We start from the raw sequence: 22,310 nt of genomic DNA, 5'->3' as shown, positions 1-22,310 counted from the left end.
CAGGGCCGCGGCGCTCGCCGGCGTGCGCCTCCCCGAAAGAAAAGCGCCTTTGATTCACTTCAGAGCGGAGGAAACTATTAGCGCAGCTTTGTTTTCCTGGATCGCTCCCCCTGCCGCTGACATTCAGGCGAGAGCGAGGGAGACAGAAAGTGAGCGCGAGGGAGGGAGGCGGCGAGTGCCAAGCGGCCGCACCCCTTGTCAGCTTGGGCCGGTGCCACGTTCGTTATTAATGCTCTGTCTAGAGGTCACATTCAGCCGAARCGAGCCCTGGGTCAGCCGGAGGAAAAGATTAGCGCTCGCTCGCCGCTCCGCGCGCAGAACGGCGGCGGCACCGGCTCGCCGGCCCTCGGCTGGCAGCAGCGAGCTGCAGCGCGCCGCCGCCGCCGGCTCCCTCCCCTCGCCTCCTTCTCCGCTTTATATTTTCGGTTTTTTTCTTGGCWACGTCGGGCATCTCCTGAAACTGCACAGACTCCCCTGCCCCTAGCCCCGCGCTGCAGAGCAAGGAGGTGAGGCGAGGGGGTTGGGGGGGGAGGAAAAAAAATCCCCCCCCCCGGCGGCTCTTGCATCCACCTTAACAAGCGCGGCTGCAGCCGGTCGGAAAGCTCGGCGGAGCGAGCGGCGCGGGAGGAGCGCGGAGGATGCCGCTCGCCCGGCGGCCTCGCGGGAGGAAGCGCCGCTGAGCCCGGAGCATGTGTTCCCAGCAACTTCTGGCGGCGGGGTCAGGAGGCTCCCGCCGGAGACCCGCTCCGCAGCCTCGGCGCCCCGTCGCCGCCGTCGCCGCCGCTGGCCGCCCATGGCTCTGAAACCCTCGCGCCCCCAGGATTTAAGGAACCGGCTCTGCTTTCTTCTCCGTCTCCGGCTGCCGCGAGGGAGCGAGAGCAAGATGAGCGGGGCGGGCGCCAGCGGAGCGCTCCCGGCGCGGCGCGGCGGCTCGGCGCGCCCGGGGGGGCTCTGAAGCGGCGCCCCGGCGCCCGCCTGCACCCCGGCCCGCCGCCGCCGCATGCTCCGGGCAGGTCCCCTGCCGGCTGAAGCCCGACCGAGAGCGTGTAAGTACGGCGGCAGCGACGAGGACGGGGTTAACCCCGGCGGCGGTGCGCGTTGTCGCGTTGCGTGTTTGACGGCGGGGCCGGGGGCCGGTGCCCCCACCCCGCGCCACCGAGAGCCGCCTTCGCTAGGAGCCTGCAACTCCGCTAGCCGTAGTTTCAGTGGCGCTGCAAAGCGATCGTCCGCGCGTTGCAGAGGGGGGCCGGGGGCCGGGGGTGCCGCCGCCTCGGCCGAGCTGGCCGGCTGATCCCTCCCCGGGCGCGCAGATAGCTGCGGTTGGGGAAGGCAGGTGTTGCTGATCTGCTGTGTTGTTTTTTTTTTAATGCAAAGACGAGAGCGGCTGGGTTCCCCCCCCGGGGTCTGGGCGCAGCCTGGTCCTCCTGGGACCGCCTGCGAGCGCCCGGCCGGGCCGCGGCACGCTCCTCCCCGCGGGGTCCCCGGCGGGCGGGCTGCCCCGGGGGGGGGGGGGGGGGGGGTGTTGGGGCCATGCCACGCGGTGGGGACGCAGCTGGCCGGCCGGCCGAGCAGGGGAAAGGGCAGCCGGGAGTTGGCATCGCCCGGTCGCGCACGGCTAGCAAAGGTCGCGCCGCTCCCGGGCGCGCTGGCACCGGCGGAAAAGGGCCCCTCCGCCCCCCTCGCGGCTCTGCCGCGGGCCCTGCCCGTTCGCGCTTCCCTCCGCCGGGCGCCGAGGCGAACGCGGCCGCTCCGAGCGCGCCGTGGGGAGCATCGCCACCAGCCTGCGAGGCCTTTGCCCCCGGCGGCGGCTTCGGCCGGCTGCGACACGCGGGACCGTCCGGTTTGCCCCCGCAGCTGCTCGYGGGGGGAGGCTCCCACCCCGGCGGGTTATCGCCCGCGGTCGGCGGCCGGACATCCTTTCCGAAAAGTCCCAGCGCGTGAGCGTGGCGGCGGCGGCGGCGGCGGAGCTCGTGGGCTTTGCCCGAGCGGCACTGGGAGTTTCAGAGTTAAAGCGCAGGCTTGTTTCTTGGCTTGCGGCGGCCTTTTGTGGTGCTCAGCGCGCTGTGTGATGCCTGTGTGCTACATGCAATGTGATAAGCCCTGGTGCTGGGACGGGGCAGGATCCAGGCACCGTTTGCATTTTAACCCTTACTGTGCTGGATGCAGCTGGCTTCCTCCAGAGCCTGGCAAGGAGAAGGGTGKKTTTTTTTTTCACCTGTCTCAAAATACACATTGCCATCTATTCAACGCAAACTTCCTTGTTTGCAGCTCCACAGACCCCCCCAGTCATGCCCTCCSCATGCACGTACGCACATGCCCTGGCCGGAGGTGCTTCCCTCGACCCCTGATTGCTCGAGCTCGTGCTGTGCTGAGATGAGATGAGCATCTGTCCCCCTGGGTTTTTCTTGTTGCGCTGGAGCAGAGGCTCTCTGCGCTGGGCCATAYCTCCAGAGAGCGGCTTGAAGGTGACACGTGGCAGCAGCTTGGCCAAGGGCTGGGGTTGGGGCTAGGTTGGGGCACGGTCGATCTCTTCCCTGGCAGGCTGCTGCGGCCTGCGGGGTCCCTGCCTGCGCCTCGTCGGGGTCCCTCGCCCCACGGGGTCGGGTCTGTGCGGCTCTGGGCAGCCAGGGAGGATTTAGGGATAGAGGAAGGAGACCTCTGGGTGCTCCCGGGTCTTGGGCTCCCCAGATGGTGCTTGCGGACAGAAAAACCCCTAATGAAAGAGGAAGATGCTCCGAGCAGGTTCATTCCATGCTGGCTTTTGGAAAGCCACCTCTTGCAGCAAGGGCTGCCTGGAGCCAGCCGGACAGCACAACCCAGCTGGGCTGCACAGCTCCCACAGCTTGATGGGTGCTCCAGCCCCATGGGAAGGACTGGTGCTGCGGGAAAGACCCTATGCCACCCTGCCATGTCCAAGGGAGGCTGCAGGGTCAGGGAAACCCCTGGAGAGGCTGTGCTGCTCTCCAGCACGCTGTCTTCTGCAAGAGCTCACAAGCCACGGGGCCAAGGATGGCCCCAGGCAAGGCAATCCAGGTCATGGGAAGGACCGCAGGCTACCAGGTGTTATTTTCTGGAAAGCCTGGACAGTCCTAGCCCTGGTCACCTCCAGGAGTCTGGGACGGACAGAGCGGGGTGCGGGTGCACGTGTCCCTGGGCTGGTGCGTATGCTGTTGTGCCTCCCACCTTCAGTGCAACCATCTGCCTCCCGTCCCCGGCAGATACCCTGCTCAGGCTGCCGACGGTTTGTGCTGTTCTCCCGTCTCCCGGACCGCAGAGTTCCTCCCACCCGGGTGTCTAATACCGTCAGCCTGAGCACCGGCTGCCTGCGGCACCCGGCAGAGGCACGTGTCCAATCCTCGACACCTCGCTGTGTCAGACGGGTACGGGGGCTGCCGCGCAGCRCCGTGCTGAGACACGACAGCCTAGTGATGAGATTAGGGCGTTCACCTGCAGACCTGAGACCCAGACTGAGCTCCCTGCCCCGACACCTTGCCCGTGTGACTCCGGCAAGTCGCTTCACGTCCCTGGGCATGCRTGTCCCTGCCATGCAAAGGGGCACGGCAGCTGGAGGGCTGGAGGTGCCCAGACCCCACTGTGGAGGCCCCGAGGCCACAGGGTGATGATTTGCTCCATCCTCCTCCTCCTCCGCCCCTCTGGGTTGCCCCGGCCCTGGCAGGAGCCCGGTGCTCGGGTGGCTCTGCCTGGCTGGGGTTGCCAGCCCTTGGCGTGATGCCTGACCTGCAAAATTGCTCTTGCTCATGAGCCTGCGATTAGTGCTAATCCCCCGGCACGCCTCTTCCCAGCAGGGGAAGTTACCTGGGCTTAGCCGGCTCCGTGCTGCCGTGATGGCTCACCTCCCTTGCCTGGGCTCTTCCTTCCCGTCTGCCCGGCTCCCGCCTCCCCATCCATAACAGGACTCTGTGCTCTGACCCTCTCAGCTCCCGTGTCACCCCAGTTTAACCCGTCACCAGGGCTCAGGAGGGCGGAAGGAGCCTTTGCTCCTCGGTAGGGACAGAGGCCTGCTGCCCCARGTTCTCCTGGGCACGGCAACAACTCCCAGTCCCATCCCAAAAGGCAGGGAAGGGAGCCCCCGCGTCCCCCCTGCCTGCCCGGAGAGGCAGGGCTGTCGGCGGCTTGTTGAGCGATGCGGCTGTGGGATGTGTTTTGTTCCTTAGATAGTCAGCCGAGTGCCTTTTTCCCTTGGAAAGAAAAACAGGCTGTTGAAAGTCATCCGCTGGCCTGGGAAGGCTTGCGGACGGGTGCTGGTGACCATATTGTTCCTGTGGAGTTTGGCTTGCACAAAGGGTGTTTCCCATCCTGTGCGAATAATGCTGCCCTTGTGCGAGTTTATCTGGTTTTAAAGCCTTCTCCTTTTCTCCCTCCCGTGACCGCAGGTCTCCTTGAGCATGGGCGGAACTGGTCGGCCATTGCCAGGATGGTGGGCTCCAAGACTGTGTCGCAGTGCAAAAACTTCTACTTCAACTACAAGAAGAGACAGAACCTGGACGAGATCCTACAGCAGCACAAACTAAAAATGGTAAGAATCCTATCTCAGCCCACACCGGGCGCCACAGATATTTCCCAGCAAACACTTGCGTTGTTCCCGTAGCCGAGGGGGAAATCTTTCATCCTGGAGAACGTACTGGTCTGAAAATGCCGGGCACGGGCAGCTTGAGCGATGCAGGAAGGGGCCATTTGTCTGTTTGGTCCCAAGAGGTCTGCAGAGGGGGGTTGCTGTGTGAGAGCGTACCCCGTCTTCTGGAGCACGGCTGATGCTCGGGGAGATGAAAGGAAGCAGAAGGGAGAGCAGGGTTGCTGCGTGTTAGCCAGAATGTGAGCTGACTCCCAGCTGTGTAAATCCCTTGAAGCCAGTGGAGTTGTGCTGTTTCACCCCATGGAGGGGCGAACAGAATTGGGCCCAGCAGTTCACCACGTTTCTGTTGAAATCTTTGGGTACCGTAGACCCCGCAGCAGTGCCGACACCTGAACTAAAGGTGAGGACAGCCAATTTACCCCCCAAAATGTGGGGTTTCCTTGCGGGGTTTCAGGACAATGAAAGGAAAGGGGAGGCTTAGCCCGAAATCATAACGCTGAGAAGACTGGAAAGCTAATCCCGACACGGATGTCGGTTCTCTTTGTGACTGCAAGAAAATGTGCTCATCTCTCTGTGCCTCGGTTTCCCTGTCAGAATGGGCTGATGCTGCTGCTCTTCTTGCATAAGGTGCAGGGTGTGGATAACGTGGGGCTTGCTCAGCCTTCTGGAGATAAGGCAGACTGCTACAGAGCAACTAAGGATTATAATTATTTCATTTGTAGAGTATCCTGGGGTTCCCAGTTTCTGGCTAATAGAATTCACATGGCTAAACCCCCAAGGGGTGCTTTGAAAATGCAAAGGACAATGTTCAATGCAGGAATCTCTCCAAGCAAGCTATTACAGCAAGAGTAAAAAGAAAGACAGGAAAACATTCAATGACTCACCCAGGAATTTAATATCCTAGTCAGTCTATAGGAATGAGAAAGAGAGAAGACATTGGCGATTCTTTTTTTTTATTAATTCTCTATGCACAGAGACACTCCTGTGTTCCCATGTTTCACTGAATTGTTTTTAGAAACAAAGCAAACAAACTATACAAAAGAGCAAAAAAAAACTATATAAAGACTGGAATGAAATGTGCATAAAGCCCTCTGAATATAAAATGTTATAAAGATATCATTGTTCATTACTGAGGAGAATCTGAAATAAGATCATACGGCTTAGCTGGCAATGGAATCGGTGTATATTAATTTACTCTGCTTCCTAATGTTTCAGAAATTATATCACAGAAGTGTTTTTCTGCAGAACCACATTTTTCCCTGTATCCGTCCCTCCAAGGCAGCCACTAGGCTTTTCCAGTCTAATTGCTCACTCTCACTTGCAGTTTATATCAGCATCATCATTTTATTTTTTGAGCATTCGAGGCTATGGGATTCGGTTTTGTAGAAGAACAATGAATGTTCAGCTGTTATTTATTGTGCTCTATTGTTTTGTGGCAACAGCAGATGCCAGAAAGCTGAATAAAATAAAAGAACAACTGAGATTAAATTGCCATAGACCTTCCTTCCTGACTCCTAAATATATTCACAAGCGAACCAGGCCTCCTAATCTCTTCCTAGACCCAGTAGTCAGCCTTGACCTCTGCAGAGTAAGCATGTGGCAAGCCAGTGTGTCATCAGGTAGTTTTGCCATGAAATCCCCAATATATTCCCTGACCTCGCCACCAGCAGCTAGTGCTGATAATGTGCAGGGAAACAAATTGGTTCTGCTTTTCCTCATCTTGCTTAAGGAGAGTAAACTTAATTAGCAGATCTCATTAGCTTCCCAAATGTAGCTCATTAATATTTTGTAGCCTCCTCCTCCAGATAGGTTGTGACACAGGTTTGAAGGGCTCCCTCCCTAAGCCAGGTTTCTCCCCACCCGGGCTGGGTTTTAGCAGCATGCGGACGACGTGGAGAAGCTGCAGGGATCGAGCCCGTGTTGATAACCAGTTTAGGATGGGAAGCAGAKCCTGGCGAGGTCCCTCACACCCCGAAATGTGGCAGAGCACAGTGTGGAGTGGGATGTCCCGCTTCCCTGCAGCTGGCTGGTGGGATGATGCTGGGCATTTCTGCAAGCCCTTGACCCCGAGGGACAGGCGACACTGCGGGCTGAGCCCTGGCCTGGCCAGAGCCCGAGGAGCTCGGGGGTCAAGGGGGCAGGTGAGGTGGGACCTGCGCTGTCCCCAAGCATCCGGTGCGTTAGAAAGGAGAAGGGGTTGGTTTGCAAAGGTGACTGGTACTGGTCTGGGTCAGCGCGCAGAGCCGCGTTTCCCCCCTTCTTCTGAGCTGCACAGCGCTTACAAGATGCCCAGATTTTTCCCTTTCTCCAGTGTATTCGAGGAGAGGAATCCCGCTGCAGCCCCGGCTACGGCAGGGCCAGGTCCTCACAAGCCACGGGTTCCTCGCCCTGTCCCTCTGCCAGCGTGCCGCTGGACTGGGACGTCTGCCCCTTGGAGCGGGCAGCCCGTTACTCCCGTGGTGGAGTCCAGCCACCTTGAGGCTTCGTTTTATCTGCACTGCTGTGTGTTTTGGCTTAGTGTTGCTGTTGAGCGGCTCAGATGCGTCCCAGGCATCAGCGTCACTTAGCCTTGACCTTCTGTATGTTGCGCTCTGTAATCTCGGCGTTTAAGGAAAGCGGGGATTTTGATACACGGTGTCCTCTCAGAGCTGCTCTTTTTGTTAGCAGCTGGAGATTAGACGCTGTCTTCGCCACAGACCTCTGCTGGGCGATAGTCACTTTGGTCTAGTGAACGCTTGGGCTTCTTTTAACTCATGAAACTAGGACGGGTCAGTTGGATACACCTGGTCGAGCRCTGGTGGTGGCTCTGCTTTGAGCAGGAGGCCTCGTGAAGCCCCTTCCAAGCAGCGTTTCTGTGATTCTGTGCTTTTTGGGTGATGCTGGATTCAGGATTCAGATTGCAGAGCTGATCCGGGAGGAAAGCCTGCTGGTCTCCTCTTTTGGAGGATGAACGAGTCTTCCTTGCATTTGTGCGGCACGCTCGGTCTTGGGCTAGAGGCCAAGGCCCTGCTTGCCCCGGTGSGCAGAGAGGTCCTGTCTGCGGGGTCCCAGGGCTGCGTCTCTTCTGGCTCTAACCATGGCTTTTTAGAAACGCAGCAGCGGGGGGATCTCCCGTTTTGCCGCTGCAAGGCCTGTGAAACTCTAGCGAGGTTTGAAGGACTGGGGACCGGCTGGCTATTCCCAGCGCCAGGCCTGGGACAGAGCACAGGCGTTACTTTGTCATCCTGTGGTTAGATCCAGCTCTAATATAGTCTCAAATATGCATCATTATGTCATACCAATCTGGGAGTGCCTGATGGTGCTGTTAGGAAGGGCTGAAACAGATGCTGATGGGAGGTAAATAGAATGACGGCTCTGTATCAGGAGCAGGGGTTGAAAGCTGTTTTGGCTGTTCCTGCCGTGTCAGGTGGCGATCGCGAGGAGAGGCCAAATTTGTCTGGGCTGCTGCTTCCCCTGTGGGGCAGATGGCCAGGAAGATGTCATGTCCGTGGGCTGTTGGCATGGCCTCCTCCCCACCTCCTCCTCCAGGAGCGACGGCGCAGGCGAGCTGCGCGGGGGGAGGCAGGATCCAGCGCCAGGAGTGGAAGGAGCGGAGGTAGGGAAAGAGCTGCTGATCCTCGCCGGGCTCGGAGTCAGCGTAACGGAGCTGGCTAAACACCAGCTGCCACAGTAACCCCAGGTGCCTGGGATGGCCGCACGGAGGAACGGACGTGGAGTGACACGTCGAGGATTACAGAGCAAGAGGGGCTGAGGCTTAGGTGCTGCTTCTTCACCCGTGTCCCCTGGTATGGTGTTCAGCGTCCTCACTGTCCACAGAGCATCTCTTCAGTGGGTCTCAGTGAGGCAGACTGGCACCAAATCCTGAAGCGTTGGATGATCTTGCAAAAATACTTGATGGTAGGTGGAGAGCAGAGCATAAGGGATGAGTCCCCAGGGGCTGGAATAACACAAATCAGCGAGGAAGTGCCTGTTGCAAATAGTCCTGAAACCTTCCCATGGCCTCCCTGTTTCCTGCTTGGGTTATGAAGAGCACATCCGTGTGATTGGAGGCACCTCGTTCCAGGCACTGCCCAAAGAGCCTCTTCCATGTCTTCCCGATGGAGCTTGAGTGGAGCCTCCCTTTCGGCTGCTTCGCTTTGCCCCACACACTGGAGAGAGGTCCTGCTCGAATGAACACGTTTGTCCTGCAGTGGTGGTTAGGAGCCTGGCTCAGAGGTGGGCCCTGGTGTGCCGGCTGCCTTACGTGGGCAGAGCAGGAAAGGTCCCCTTTCCTTGAGAAGCTGCCAAGAACAAGACTGTACCAGGGGCCTGGAGCTCCTGGAATTGCAGGTGGGGGAGGCTGGGGCCTGCGTGTATCCCTACCTGCAGCCTAGCTCTGCTCCCTGGATCCCACCTCATCTTGCTTTACCGTCTGCCTTGCGTTAGGCAGTGGCAATCTGCCGTACAAGGGATTTGCACGGCCCCAAAGACACCTCGCTGCTCCGCTCCGCGAGCAGCCTCCGTCCCTGCGCGTGCAGAGTCCTGCTGCTTTGCTCTTCAGCAACCGCGCAAAAGCCAAGTATGGTGTTGAGGCAGAGGCTGCTTCCCAGATAATTCCCTAGCGGAGAGCCTGCTCCTTGGTTCGACTGAGTCACAGATACGTGAGTAAGAGGCAGGGAGGCAGAGAAGTCTTTGCCATAGTAACGTAGGAGCTTTGTCATTGCATTAGCATGATGTGGAATTGCTGCTTCAGACCAAAACACGCGGTTGTTGAATCATTGCCTTGACAAAGGTGTCAACGCTGGCAGCGCTCTGGCCGCTGCCGCGACGGCCACCGAGAGGGGCCGCGAAGCGGTGGGAGAAGGGCACGGAGGAGCCCTTTGCTCCTGTCCCTGTGTCTCCGCACGTTCAAACAGCGATTTCTCTAGTGCGCTTTTTCCTTTCTCCTGCCCAGTTTGATAAAAATAGATTTTGAGCAAGCAGCGTTTCCAAGCAGAAAGCAGTTGTATTTGTTTGTTTTATCTGGAAGTTTTTTAAAGGATTGAAAAGTTGGGGCGAGGGGGAGGGAAAGAATCAGCTCTTCCCAACAGAGAGATCTAAAAGCAAAGTTAGCGTTTCCGCCACGGCTTTATCTTTTCATCCATGTAAATAAACGTCCTACACACGTCATTTGTGTGGGGTTTGCAGAGAAAGCCGGAGATGATGGGCCTGTTCCTACTGGTAATATTTACTCAAGCAACAAGAGCAGGAAACAATAGCAAAACTGAGGCTTTTACTTTGGGCCAGGGGGTTTCTGGGAGGGAGCAGCGTGTGCGTGCCCACGTCCGTGCGGCGCGTGCCCTGGAGAGACGGGACGGCGCTGCCCTGGGGCTGGAGGCAGGATGGGGCCTGAGGGGGCTCAGTGCTGCCGCGTTGGCTGCTCCGCTTGCTGGGCAGCCCCGTGTCTCCCGGGGGTCGGCGCTCACAAATGCGTCTGCCAGCGCCCGCGGGTTGCCGTCACGTGCTGAGCGTCCCACCGGCGGCAGCAGCCCCAGGGCGCAGGGAGTAAAGTCCTTTGGCAGCACCTGCTGTGGGATGCAGGAAAACTGCAGTGCACCTGGGTTATCAGCTCTGCTATCTCCAGAGGAGCGTCAGGACGGGGGGGCCACGCGCGTTCGAGGAGCTGGGAGGTAGTCCCAGTAAACACGTAATACAAACACGTAACGCAGACGTAAGGATCAGACGGTTGAACTGCCTGGCTGTTTCCAGCCCTGAGCTGCTGACTTTTGCACACGCGTCACTTGTCTATGTGCCAGTGACGTCCCTCCCGCGGAGGTTTACCGCGGCTTGGGCCCCAGCTCTGCCAGGGAGACCGGGTGGCCTTCAGGTCGCTGTCAGCGCTGAGCTCTGGGGGAGGAGAGGCTGCACCCTGACTGCAGCTCGGCAGCGGTGTCCGATGGATCCCGCTCCAGCCGTCCCGTGGAGGAGCACCACCTCTGTGGGTCTGAGCCCGTCTGCTCCACGCGTGGGACTGGGGGGTCCCCAGGGCTTCCCTTGGGTCACGCTCCTCCCCAAAAGGGCAGCAGCACAGCCAGATGCCCCTTGTGCTCCACRTCCCGCTCTGCCCCAAGGTTTTTGGCCTGGCGAGACAGCGCCGCAGGCTCATTGGTCTTTCGGCAGGCGAGCCTGGTCCTGGGGACCACTTTTAGGAGAGTTCACCTGGGGAGCTGTAGGACTCGGGGGCTGGGGGCCGTGGCAGTGTTAGCATCCCTCGTGCTGGCAGCGCGTGGTGCGTTCCCCAGCGGCRCTGGTGCGAAGGCACGTGCCATACCCCGGCATGGGGGCAAGCCGATGTGACATCCCTCCTGACCTTTCTCTGCCTCTTCCCTAGGAGAAAGAAAGGAACGCAAAGAGGAAAAAGAAAAAAGGCACCGCCGTGCAAAATGAAGAAGCTGCCTTCCCTCCCGCAGCTGAGGACGAGGAAATGGAGGTGTCGGGGACGAGCGGCAACGAAGAGGAGATGGCTGAGGAGGCCGAAGGTGAGGAGAGCCAGGGCAGCGGTGGGGGGGACATGCTCGGCTGTCCTGGCTTTGCCCGCTGACCGCGGCTGGGTGCTCTAGGTCCTGCTTGGCACCTTGCACCTCTGGCTGCCTCAGCCTGCAAATGTCAGTGCTCCCAAGGGGCAGCGTCTGCCAAGGGTGTCTGTCACCCTGAAGAGGCACCAAGGTGACACTGTCCTGCAGCACGAGGTGCTCGTGACCTTTCGGATGCCTCTGGATTTCACGCTTGCAAGGACTGCCCTGGATCACTGCCCTCCTCCAGTGTCTGTCTGGAGGGATGTTTATTTTGGGAAGGTCGTGCAATGGCAGGAGCTCGGTTACCAGTTGGCCTCCGCCGTGGCTGCCGGACGCCTGGGGGCCTCCCCAGGGTCCAGGTGGGGAGGCTGTCGGCTGCTCTCGAAGCCACGGCAGACTCTCGAGGAATGGGGCGACCCGGATGGCACTGCCCTCTGGCACCTTCTCCGTGGTCCATGGGCTCCTCGGCCCCTGCTTTGAGGCTGCACATACAGGGATCCCCTGGAAGCAGCGGGGGGGATGGACTTTGTCACCCAAATTTGCTGTTGGTCGCAGGTCTCACCAGTACAGCCACCATGGGAAAACAGCTCTCCGTGTGCATTGCTCCCCTCCAATCCTTGCCCACCCAGGCGACCTGCTTCTTCCCAGCAAAGGTGGCACTTTGCGTGTTCCCCAGGGACTTTTTTCCTCCCCTTGAGGAAGAGACAGCCCTTGTATTTGTGATTTCCATCAGCCCGCAGTCCCCAGAGCGCTCGGCTTATCGCAGGGCCTGGCACGCTTTTGCACTCTTGCAGATCAGATTCCCTGTTGTTTTCCTCTAAAGGCCTGTCCCTGCGCGGCTTGGCAGAGCCCAGGGACACGCCGGGCTTAGATAGCAGGCGCCGCGTGGTCTAGAGGAGAGGCCATGGGGAAGCCACTGGAGGAGAGCAAGCAGAGAGGCACCGGCCTGCCGGCGGTGCAGGCAGGGAGCGCAGCAGCAGCAGCCAACGCCGGCCCACAGCGATGCCTCCGGGATGCGGGAGCACGGCCTCAAGGAGGAATAACCCATCGGGTTTGCGGTGCTCCATCCCCATCCCGTCAGGGCGTCGCTGACCCTCCTGCCTGAGACAGCTGAGCTCAAGGAGGTCCTTGCTCCCCTGGGAAGCAGAAGGAGCCGCGGTCCCTAAAGTGTGAGGCTGATGCACCTTGGCAGGTTTTTTCCTCCTCATTTTCCTTTTAAGGGAGCGTTTTCCTCTCTCTCAGCCATACCAAAGAAAGGAAACAATTTGAAAGTGACAATTTTAGCTATTTATCGCTTAGAAAGCGCAGCAGCGAGTTTGGAGAAAATGTGCATAATTTTCCAACAATAGCCCCATTTGACTTTTGTCAAAGTAATTTAATAACTTAACTAGCACTGCTAGCACCACGCTGATTCCTGGCCTTAGCACCCTGGCTAATGGGACTCGAAATTGAAAATCTTTTCAAGTCATTGTTGAAAGTGACTCATTACAAGGCAGATTCCAGGTAAATCTTTGTGCGAGGTGATATGTGACTCAGAGGCACAATGTAAAAGGTAGTTATTGCTCTTTGTGAGAGTGGTTGAGAGGAAACAATGTATTTTTAAGATTAAAGACAGATCGCTTGACACACTCTGAAGCTTTACGTTCCTAGAGCTCCGGTTCTCATTTCGTATTCATCCCGTTGGGCGGAGGGGGACTATTTCTAAAGTGGGCTATTGAGCTGAATAAACGTGTAAGCAGAGGTGGATGAAATGTCATGGGCACAGAAATGTCAGAGCAGCGTTATGCCTCAGAAGCCTGCTTGGCTCCTGGGTGACATTTGGCGGTGCGTAGTGAATACCGTAGGATCGGGGGGCCATTTGGCTGGCAGTGGACCAGGGAGAAGGTCTTGGCATGGTTTTTATTGCATGATTATTTGTCTGCATCCAATTCTCGTGCTCGTGAAGAGCAGGCACGTGTGCCGTTCGCCTAGCGCCCCGGTGAACGGGGCACATACAGACAGCCAGACTGCGTGGCTGGTGCTGTTCCCCTCTCCATCCAGGGCACAGCTTGCTCGCAGTTCACGCTCTGCCATCGTGGCTTCAGTGTCTGGAGTGAATGCACTGGAGCCTAAAGCTTGGTTCAACCAGGGACAAGCTGCTTTTGGATTGTACTCACATTAGCAGTAGCATCAGGTGTGTTGTTAAGTGAGATTTTGACCAAACATACTGTAAATCTGTGTCCTGTCAGTCCTGTGACCATCATCCTTGGGTGACTGCATCTCACTGATTGACGCACGTGAGGAAACCACTTTGCCCCTTCTTACACGAGTGTGAGAGAGCTTTGCCCCGAGGGAGAAGTGTTGAGATTGGACCCTGAAAGCCGAGCGATCCTCCTGGCCCTTGGCGTGTTTGTACCGGGAAGTTCTGGAGAAAACGATCCTTTCTCCAGCCATAGAAACAATCTCTCAGCAGCATCTTCACCTGTAGTGATGCATGAACACTTGTGTTTTTAGCTTGTTTCAAGGCGTTAGATTTGAGAATGATCCTTTACATTTAATGATTAACCTGTCCTGAAACACTGGCAGAGCTTTGCTTTCACTGACCCTGACCTCCTTTCCTTTTGACACTGGTGGCTTAAATAACAACAAACACACGCAGTGTTTTGGGACATTCCCTTGGCTGCCCCGGGGGTGGYAGAGACAGGGTCAGGGCACCGTAAGTTAGCAGCAATGCTGTGCCGGCGTGCGAGCAGGGAGTCGGGAAGGTGCCCAGGCTGCGGGAAGCAAAGCTGAGGAGCTCTGAGCTATGGGTGAGCGAAGTGAGGAGGACGCAGTGCCTGTCCTGCTGAACGTGGCAGAGCAGCCCGCAGCCACGGTTTTTGATCGTAGCCCTGCTTCCCAGTTGCTTGGTTTTCAGGCTTGCAGGGAGTGTGGTTTTGTGTTTGGGTGGGGGTTAACAATAGCCAGACCAGTTGTTGGGTTGGGCAAGCAAAGAAAACCCCAGAGCATCTCTTGGCTTGGTAGGCTCTGGGCGCAGGGGATCCCGGCACAGCTCTTCTGAGCCCTGGGATTGTCTCCCTCTCGGAGGAATGAGGGCGTTCTCCTCCCATGGGAGGGGGCAGAGGCAGCGATATGGGAAGTGAGAATCTCAGTCTGATTCTTATTTTTATTTCTTCCCTTTTCTCAGCTGCAGTAAATAACAGCTCCGACACTGAGAGCATTCCCTCACCAAGGCCCGAAGCCAAAGAGGGAGGCGAAAACGGGGCCAAGGCACCACCCGGGCCAGGAGGTGACTCCAGCGCAGAACCGGCAGTCAAGTTGGAAGAGGCTCCCACACCCCCCGATGCTCTTGCTGCTCCTACTGCTCCTGCCACCAACCCTGCTCCTGCCACCAGCCCTCCTCCAGAGGCAGCTCCTGAGACAGCCAGCAGCGAGGAGAAGGCACAAGAGGACCTGGTGGTGGACGTGGTGAAAACGGAGGAGCCAGAGGAGAAGGAGAGTGAGGAGCCCTGCAAGAGCGAGGTGAAGAAGGAGGAGAACGAAGACAGCCAGGAGAAAGACAAGGGGAATGACAAGAAAGCGGAAAGCAGTGTCAGTGGTGGAGGAACAGCAGGGGCAGAGGGGACACCCAAGGCTGAGAAGAAGGAGAGTCATAAAGGCAGTAAAGGCCCTGGCGTGAACCCCGATAGCGACTCCAGCGCGACCTGCAGTGCGGATGAGATGGACGACCAGGATGCTGTGGACAAGAGCAGGTAAGAAAGGCAGCAACATGTGGTGGGTAAGTGCATGGCCCATGAACAAGACACGGAGATGTCTGCTGGGTGCAGCAGTGCCATGTACACGTTCATGAGGTCTTTCTGGGCAATATCACCAATTAGGCATTGCTGGAGACAGGAGCCCAGACTGGGTCTCTTGCTTGTCCATCCCCTTAAATTTCAAAGCAGCGAGAGCCAAGATGCTGCCAGGGGCTGGAGGATGATGCCTTCTCCACTGGTGCTGAAAACGGTCAGGCCATGTCTGGTAGGTGAGGACAGGGACCTGGATGCTATTGCTGGCTCTGGCGATTCCCCAAGCAAAGGGCCATGCCCAGCTGCATGGCCGCAGCCCTTTGGCCATGGCTTGCAACAGGGCCGTGAAGCAATGGGCAGTGTGATGTGTGCAGGTGTGGGGTGCAGAACCACCATGTCTGCTGGCCAGGGGCCACGTGGGTGGTGCAGCAGCGGGTGATGCGCCCTTGGGGCCAGCTGAGTTGTGCCGAGGCATAGACCAGGTTACCTGGAGCTGGGGTTGGGAGCAGTTTCTCTTTGAATTGATGCTGGCAGGAGAGAAGTCACTTCAGAGCCATGTTTCTGTTGTCCCTTGGTGGAGATGCTGCTCTGATCAGTAGAGGTCAGTTATCCATGCTGGCCGTGGAAGGAGCAGAAGGCGGCCCTGTGTGGCGTAGGAGGTGTGAGTTCTCCCAGTGGTAGACGCCATTGGGTCTTCACCTGCGCCACTGCGTTCCCGAGCCCTCGGACAGCCCCCGGTGCAGGCAGCGGAGGGGGCCCCGACCCTTCACGGGTAGCTCTGGGGCCAGGGAATGGAAACAATGGTGTTTTCGGAGGAGAAACGCCCTGTTCCCTCCCGTCCCTTCCCACCACAGCCACACAGCCCTCCCTGCCCAAGAGCCTTGCAAATGGGACAGGGTTTCCTGTTTTTTTAAAGAATACATATAAATACGTGTCTTTGTAGTGCCGTTTTCTCTAACGGCTCCTGCTTCCATCCACGCTGGCTCCTGGGCCAGGAGGGGCCTCCTGAACCCACGCTGCCACCATGTGTAGGAATGGCAGCTGTCCCGCCTTGGAGCCGGACCRGAGGCTGGCAGCCCACACCGTGTGTCCGTCCCGTGGGCTCGCAGGGAGCCGATTTGGCAGCAAGACGGGTGCCCGAGGGCCGGGCGGGCGGCACACAGTACTGTGGCCTGGGGGATCTAAAAATCAACCACCCAAAGCAGCAGGACTAGGCGCTTCCCCGCCGTAACAGGAGCGTCGGGTGGGGAAGGGGACTAGTCCCCACGCTTCTGCTGCGATGAATTTGGGATCTCGTGGGTGAGCGCCGCTAACAGAGGAGCATCCTGCGTCGTGTCCGGGCGCCCCGCGGGAGCAGCCCCTCTCACTGCCAACCTGCCAAGCAGCAGGATTGCTGCAGATCAGGGATGGTGCAGATGCACCCCTCCCCACCGTCTCCTCCTTCCCGGATGGGATAAAACCTCCCTGCAAGAGAAGGTGAGGCCAGCAGGACTGAACTCCTCAAGTTTTGCATTAATCCAGCTGAAAGCAAGACAGCAGCAGGTTTTACCAATTTTGCAGTGGCAAAGGAGTGAGTTGCCTTGGGAGCAACTTTTTCTTCCTGGGCTCCTCTCTGAGCACATATTTCTCTTGCCAAACAAATACCAGCTTCCAGGAATATGAAGTATTAAACAGGCGTCCCTCTGCTCCTGGGCCACTCCGCTTATCTGGTCTGGTGGTGAAACGCAGGTGATAGCAGTGCCCGACTGCATGGGAAAGGTGTAGCAAGAGCAGCCGAGCTGGCGTTCCCCGGGCGAAGCGGTCGGCGCTCCCAGCCAGCGCGGAGCCAAGCCCACGCGGCCGGCCCTGCTGGCCTGCTCTGCATCCCGGGAAGTGCCCGGAGAGGTGGTTTGCAGCCAGCTCAGAAGGGTCTGTGCAAGYTGTGCTCCCAGCAGGGACTTTGCACGCGCAGACTCAGAGCAGCTTCCCCAGCATCGCTTTGCTCCTTGTCAAAGGGATCCAGCTGAAACTAGAGGCRTGCATGCCGTTGTCCGTGCTCAGACCAGGCTGAATTCAGACTCTGTGTTTTCTTAGCCTGAGCTGGAATATACCTGTGGCCTTTTCTTGTGTCCTGCACRCTAGATGAGTGGTTCCTAAGCTAGGCTCTGCGGACAGCCCATAGCTTCCCAGTGCTTGTGTGCTGTTTGCAGTGAAACCCTGTAGCTGAGAATGTGAAACGCAGATGAGCGGCATTGCTCGGTGAAGCAGTAAGTCTGGGACATAGCTTTCAGGCTTGGACTCTTATCTCCTTACTGCGTGTCGCCAGGTCATGGTGGTTTTCTGCTTGCATGCCTTTAACCCTCTGCAGAGTAGTGGAGCTTCAGCTAACCTAGTTACCTTGCRTTTTCCACAGGCTGAGCTCTGCTCGCTGTCAGGCGGTTACCGCAGCTCAGCTGCTGCAGGGTGACTTGCGAATGCTCAGAAGAGGCGCTGAGCATGCAGCCTGCGCTGCCGAGATGCCGCGTTATCCGCCCTGTCTGGGACGGCGCTGGGTGCGTGGATGCGGGGGTGATGCTCGCCCACCCTGCGCCGATGGGGTGTGGGTGCTCTCGCTGCGCTTGTGAAAGCCTCAAGCTGTCTGCAGCATCCTGCTTTCCCCTCGGAGGGGACGGAGGGTTGCTGGGTGCCTCTGCGGGGAGGTGGCAGGGGTGCAGAGCGGGCTGGAGGCGTGAGATGTAGCAGCAGCTACTGCGGCTGGCGTTCCTGGATCCTTCTGCGGTTTGTGCTAGCAAAGACCAGGCCGAGACGAGGAGTTGCAGCCTTAACTCGTCAAAGCTGAAAAAGGCAGCTAATTGTCTTTGGTTGCATATAGAGCCTGTGCTTTAAGAGGGCTGCTGCTAGCACTGCCAGTACTGCAGTTCAGTGGGAGGTCACACCAGATGGGAGCGAATGTGTGAGGCCATGCACATCTACCCATCACAAATTTGCAAGGCGGAGAGGCAAGGAGATGCCTTCCCATAAGCAGTGTGCAGATCCACTCTGCGCCGYGCTCCCAGGGCCACTGGGTCAGCCGGAGGCGCAAGGACTGCGCTGGGCTGGCACTGCGGTTCTGCCTCAGGCCCGGCTCRGGGGAGCCCTCCTGATTGCCTCCCCGAGCCCCGTCCTCTTTGCACACCCGCCACGCTTGCAAGGAATCGAAGAGAAATTTGGACGGCCTTGGATGAGTCATGTGTTAGTGTGCTGGGTTGTCTGGCAATTACACCCATCCCTCGTCTCAGCACTGGAGGTTGAAGAGCTTTGGAGAATGTGGTGTCCTGGTCATCCCCAAAGCTTCGTGCCAGGAAGGGACATGTCCCTACAGTTGAGGTTCACCTTGTGTGCATGTGTTGACCCCGTGCGTAGGGCCTTGCTGCTCGAATCCTCTTCTTTTCCCTTCTAATTCCATCGCCCAGCTTTAGGGGCTCTGGCTGTTGGGTTCAGGAGACCCCAAGTTAAAAGCGGGTGCAGCAGTTGCCGAGGGTCATTTGTCCCGTGTCCCGCTGACTGCATGCAGGTAAGGCCAGTGGCTTTCAGAGCAGAGCATCCAGCAAACAGCGCCGTGTCCAGCGCAAGATTTGGGGAGAAGGGGCATAATAAATTATGCAACTTACATATTGGTGAATTTGATGTTGACTCTGGCTTTCTAAATGTCAGGATCGCAGAGTGCTTTAACAAACCTGAGTTAAGCCAGTCTGTCAGCCCCCCTTCTGCACGCAGCAGGGCAGGCTCCTTTCTCTCCTTCTGTTGATGAGTTAGGTTCAAAGAGAGCAATTCAGATCTTAAGTACTGGGTGCCTAAAATTCATCTCCTAAATCAGCATGAGTGCAGGGGGCCAGGCTCTCGGTCAGGGTGAGCAGCTCCAGCTGGAGCAGCTCCTCTGCTGTGCGCTGGCCGAGGGGCTGGCCGGGGGCCTGCTTGCTGATAAAGCTCGCTGGTCTCTGGAAAATCAGACTATTTAGCTACGTGTCCAGCAAAACTGCTGCCGAGGAGGCGAGCACTGCTGAGCACAACCATGGCTGTTGAAATCTGGCCCCGTGCTGTTTCCACTCGCGCTGCCTCCAAAGCGTCTGTGATGGGAGTCTGTCCCGCACCATCAGCAGCCCTTGAAGTGACATGGAGCCAGGCCAGCACTCCCAGCTCGGGCTCCCCACTGCTGAGCACTGGGACCCGTCTCGGACGCGGGGGTTGACACATTCCCCTCCTGGCAGCACTTGTGTCTAATGCGAGCTGGCAGGACAGCGAGCTCTTCCCAGCCGCTGGGAGCCGAGCAGGTGTGGTGCTGGCAGCCTCCGCTGGCTCCCCTGCAGCTGGAGGTCAGGTTTGCACAGAAAAAACTTAGCCTTCGTTTTAAAAGATTGGCTGCTATTGAGCAAAATCAGAGACCGAAGTGCCTAGGGAGTGGGGGGACCCGGGGCTGTCTTCAGAAAGCCCCAGTTGTCAGGGTTTGGGTGCAGAGCGCTCTGCAAACGCTGGGTTTGCTCGGTTCGAGAGCCCCGTTGCAGCAGTGCCCCAGCTCAGCGCGGCTTGAAGGTCTTGGAGACCTCGTCCCCGGGCCACGCGTCTCAGCAGCCTTTGGGGCGTTATGCCCTGTCCTGTTCCCCAGGGGCCCTGTTCCTCCACGGCAAGGCGTCGCTCCACCTGGCAGCCCCGGCCGGCAGAAGTCGGAGGACAGCTCGGCTTAGCTGCCCCTTGCCGGGTCTGCCCTGGGACGCGGGACGCTCCCCGGTACGGTCTCCAGGGCCGATGCGGAGCTGGGTGTCCGTCCCGTTCCCGTGCTGATCCGGGGCAGCATGCGGAGCGAGGACTGGGGCAGTCCCAAGGCAGTGATGTATTTATTCCCCTCACATGGCCCAGCCACGCTTGTTTATTCATCCAAGGGTGAGCATGGAATGACCTTGAAATTTATAGGCTGAAGAGAGCAGTGAAATAACAGCTAAAATAAACAAATCAAGCTGTAAACCTTAAAAAAACATGAACTGGCTTCAACAAATTGAAGTGGGGAGAGAGAGAAAGCAAGAATCTCCTGCAGAGACACCGCCCTTGGGGTCTCAACATAGGTCCAGGAGCCAGAAACACCTACAGTTTGACGTAAGGCCATTGCCTCCGTCCCTGTCCCCTTCCTGTAAGGTGCTGGCAGTGCCCACCTGCCTTGCCATGTGCTGGACTGGTTGGGAGGGGAAAAGCCCCTCAGCTCCGATAACGCCCTGGAGCAGCGAGTCACCCCCTGGCCACTGAAACAGCGGGGCCGTGCAGTGCGGCCCCGGGGGGCAGAGATCCCTGTGGATGCCCTAAATCCCCTTTTTTCCTGCTGGTTGCACCCGGGGCCGTTGTAGGAAGGCCTCCGTGCTCGGTGGTGGCGAGGAGCCCCCCGTCCCATGAGGAGAGGTAGGGGTTTGGTAGTCTGGTGGCTGTCAGCAAGAGGATGAGTGCTCTCAGACACATGGGATGGATCTGGGCTGGTGGCCCCAGCCAAGGCATGTGTGAGACAGGGGAGCCCTGGGAGACGTGTGCTCGTGGAAAGCTGCTTATTGTTTGCAGCATTCGCTCCTGCATTAGCTGTGCCTCTCGCTATCTGCACGGGGACTCAGCACAGCCATGTTCTCAAGCTCTACCAAGCAGCTCAAACAGCCAAGGGGAAGAGTAAGCGGAGAGGACAGAGGGTTGTAAGAGCCAGGCTGAACATCAAATCCCATCAAAATCCAGCCTCTTGTCTTTCATATGATCCGAGCACCCCGGCTGCATGCATGTGGTCGTTTTCCCAGGCTTTAGCACCTTGATAGAAGACAGTCCTTGACCAGGAGCATGAGGCTGATTTTGAGTGCTGGGTGTGCACCAGGCGTGATCTCCGGAGGGTGGCATGATGCTCACATGAAATCTGAACTGGGCACCCTGCTCTACACTCCCCCTTCCCATTCCAGTCTCCAGTTCTCCCTCAGGTTTATTCTGGACAACAGCAGCAGCTTCACTAGAAGTGCTTAGCGTAAGCGATAAGAAAAAGAGGAATCAAAATCCTGTTGAGCCAGACGCATTGTGTTACTTGAGCACAGAGTCCCACTGGGGTTGTCTTCTCTGGAAAGCAGGAATTGAATCCCGTCGCACTCTCCGCCTCCCCTCGGCCTCGTCACTCCGTGGTGAAGTCACCCTGGCTCTTGCAGTGCTCTGCAGCTAGTTCAGCACTGTTGGTTCCTGTTGCATAGGAGGGAGCAGTGCTTTGCCAGGGCAGTGAGGAGCGATTCCCTGGTGTGCTTGCCCTCGCAGACTAGGATGACCCAGGACTCCTAGTCTCTAACCTGCCAAAGTCACGGTGCAAGACACCTCCAAAGGGGCTGTAGGTTTGCAGTGCAGTAGGATTTACTGCTGAGCAACCTTCAGTTGGGCAAGCAGCCTCATGTTGGACTCTGAAATCTGTGGTATGGTGGTTGCCATCTGAACAGGCTTGGTTGGGATTGGGATAGCAATTTGCAGAGCTAGAAGCCCAAGTGGCTGCAGCATGCCCCAGAGCCCAAGGTCTGAGCAGTGAGTAGTGGTCCAGTATGCTCTTCTTTGATGAAGATGATATCCTCTAGGCTCAGCAGCATAAAGCAGAGGAGTGCAGGGCGTGGGGGAGTGATCAGATGGAGCTTGTCCATGACATTTCCCGGGTTAACGTTTGTTTTGTGTTTAGGCTGCTGTCCCCCAGGCCCAGCCTACTCAACACCACCAGTGATGCCAGGCTGAACTCCTCACCGCAGAAACCCCTCGACCTGAAACAGCTAAAGCAGCGTGCTGCTGCCATTCCTCCCATCGTAAGTACCTGACAAAAGAGGGCTTGGCCTGAGACCATCGTGGTTATGGGTGCCCTGCACACACTCTTGCATTGGGCTGGGTCTCCCTGAGCGGCGTGTGTGAGAGTTAGAGGATGTGTTCACCCTAGAGAATCTGCAGCTGAATGGGTCTCCATGCTGCATCTGTGTGTGACTGTCTCCTGTACGGAGAGTGGTGTGCCTGAGTCATGAGAGAGCTGGTGGGTACCCAAGAACAAGCAAGGTGCTTTCTGTGCACAGCATGTTCCCAGCTGCTGGAAAGACTCTGTCAGCAATGTCTGGATGTCTTTTGGACTCTTTTATCAGAAAGTAGTGAGAGTTCTGGACAGAAAAACCTTGTCATTGCCACATGGCTGCTACCTCCCATCACTTTAAAAACAGAGTGGGCACCTTCCCAGCCCAGTGCTTCTCTTGATCTCATGCCCTCAAAGGACCTACATTGTGATCTTGGCTCTGCCTAAGTGCAGAATAACTCTTTGTTCAGGCAGTGCTTAGCTCAGTGCGGCTTGGTCCAGGTTTAAAGCTCCTAGACCGCAACACAAATAATAAGTCACAATTGACTGAGGACCTAGGAGTTACAGTGGGTTCACTGAAA

The 22,310-nt window shown here is 57.8% G+C and overlaps 1 protein-coding gene across 1 annotated transcript in view; it reads left to right on the top strand.

Moving 5' to 3' along the window:
• The window catches only part of NCOR2 (nuclear receptor corepressor 2), a 222,757-nt gene that overhangs the window by 157,724 nt on the left and 42,723 nt on the right, over positions 1-22,310 (top strand). The window contains exons 18-21 of the mRNA XM_026058822.1: positions 4,395-4,537; positions 10,944-11,091; positions 14,294-14,858; positions 21,577-21,697. Coding sequence (XP_025914607.1) covers positions 4,395-4,537; positions 10,944-11,091; positions 14,294-14,858; positions 21,577-21,697 — 977 coding nt within the window. The remainder of the gene's footprint in view (positions 1-4,394; positions 4,538-10,943; positions 11,092-14,293; positions 14,859-21,576; positions 21,698-22,310) is intronic.

This window comes from Apteryx rowi, unplaced genomic scaffold (assembly GCF_003343035.1).
Source record: "Apteryx rowi isolate R43461 unplaced genomic scaffold, aptRow1 scaffold_15, whole genome shotgun sequence".
Taxonomy (NCBI): domain Eukaryota; kingdom Metazoa; phylum Chordata; class Aves; order Apterygiformes; family Apterygidae; genus Apteryx; species Apteryx rowi.
Note: the sequence above shows the minus strand (reverse complement) of the source record. Positions and strands in the feature narration are given on the sequence as shown.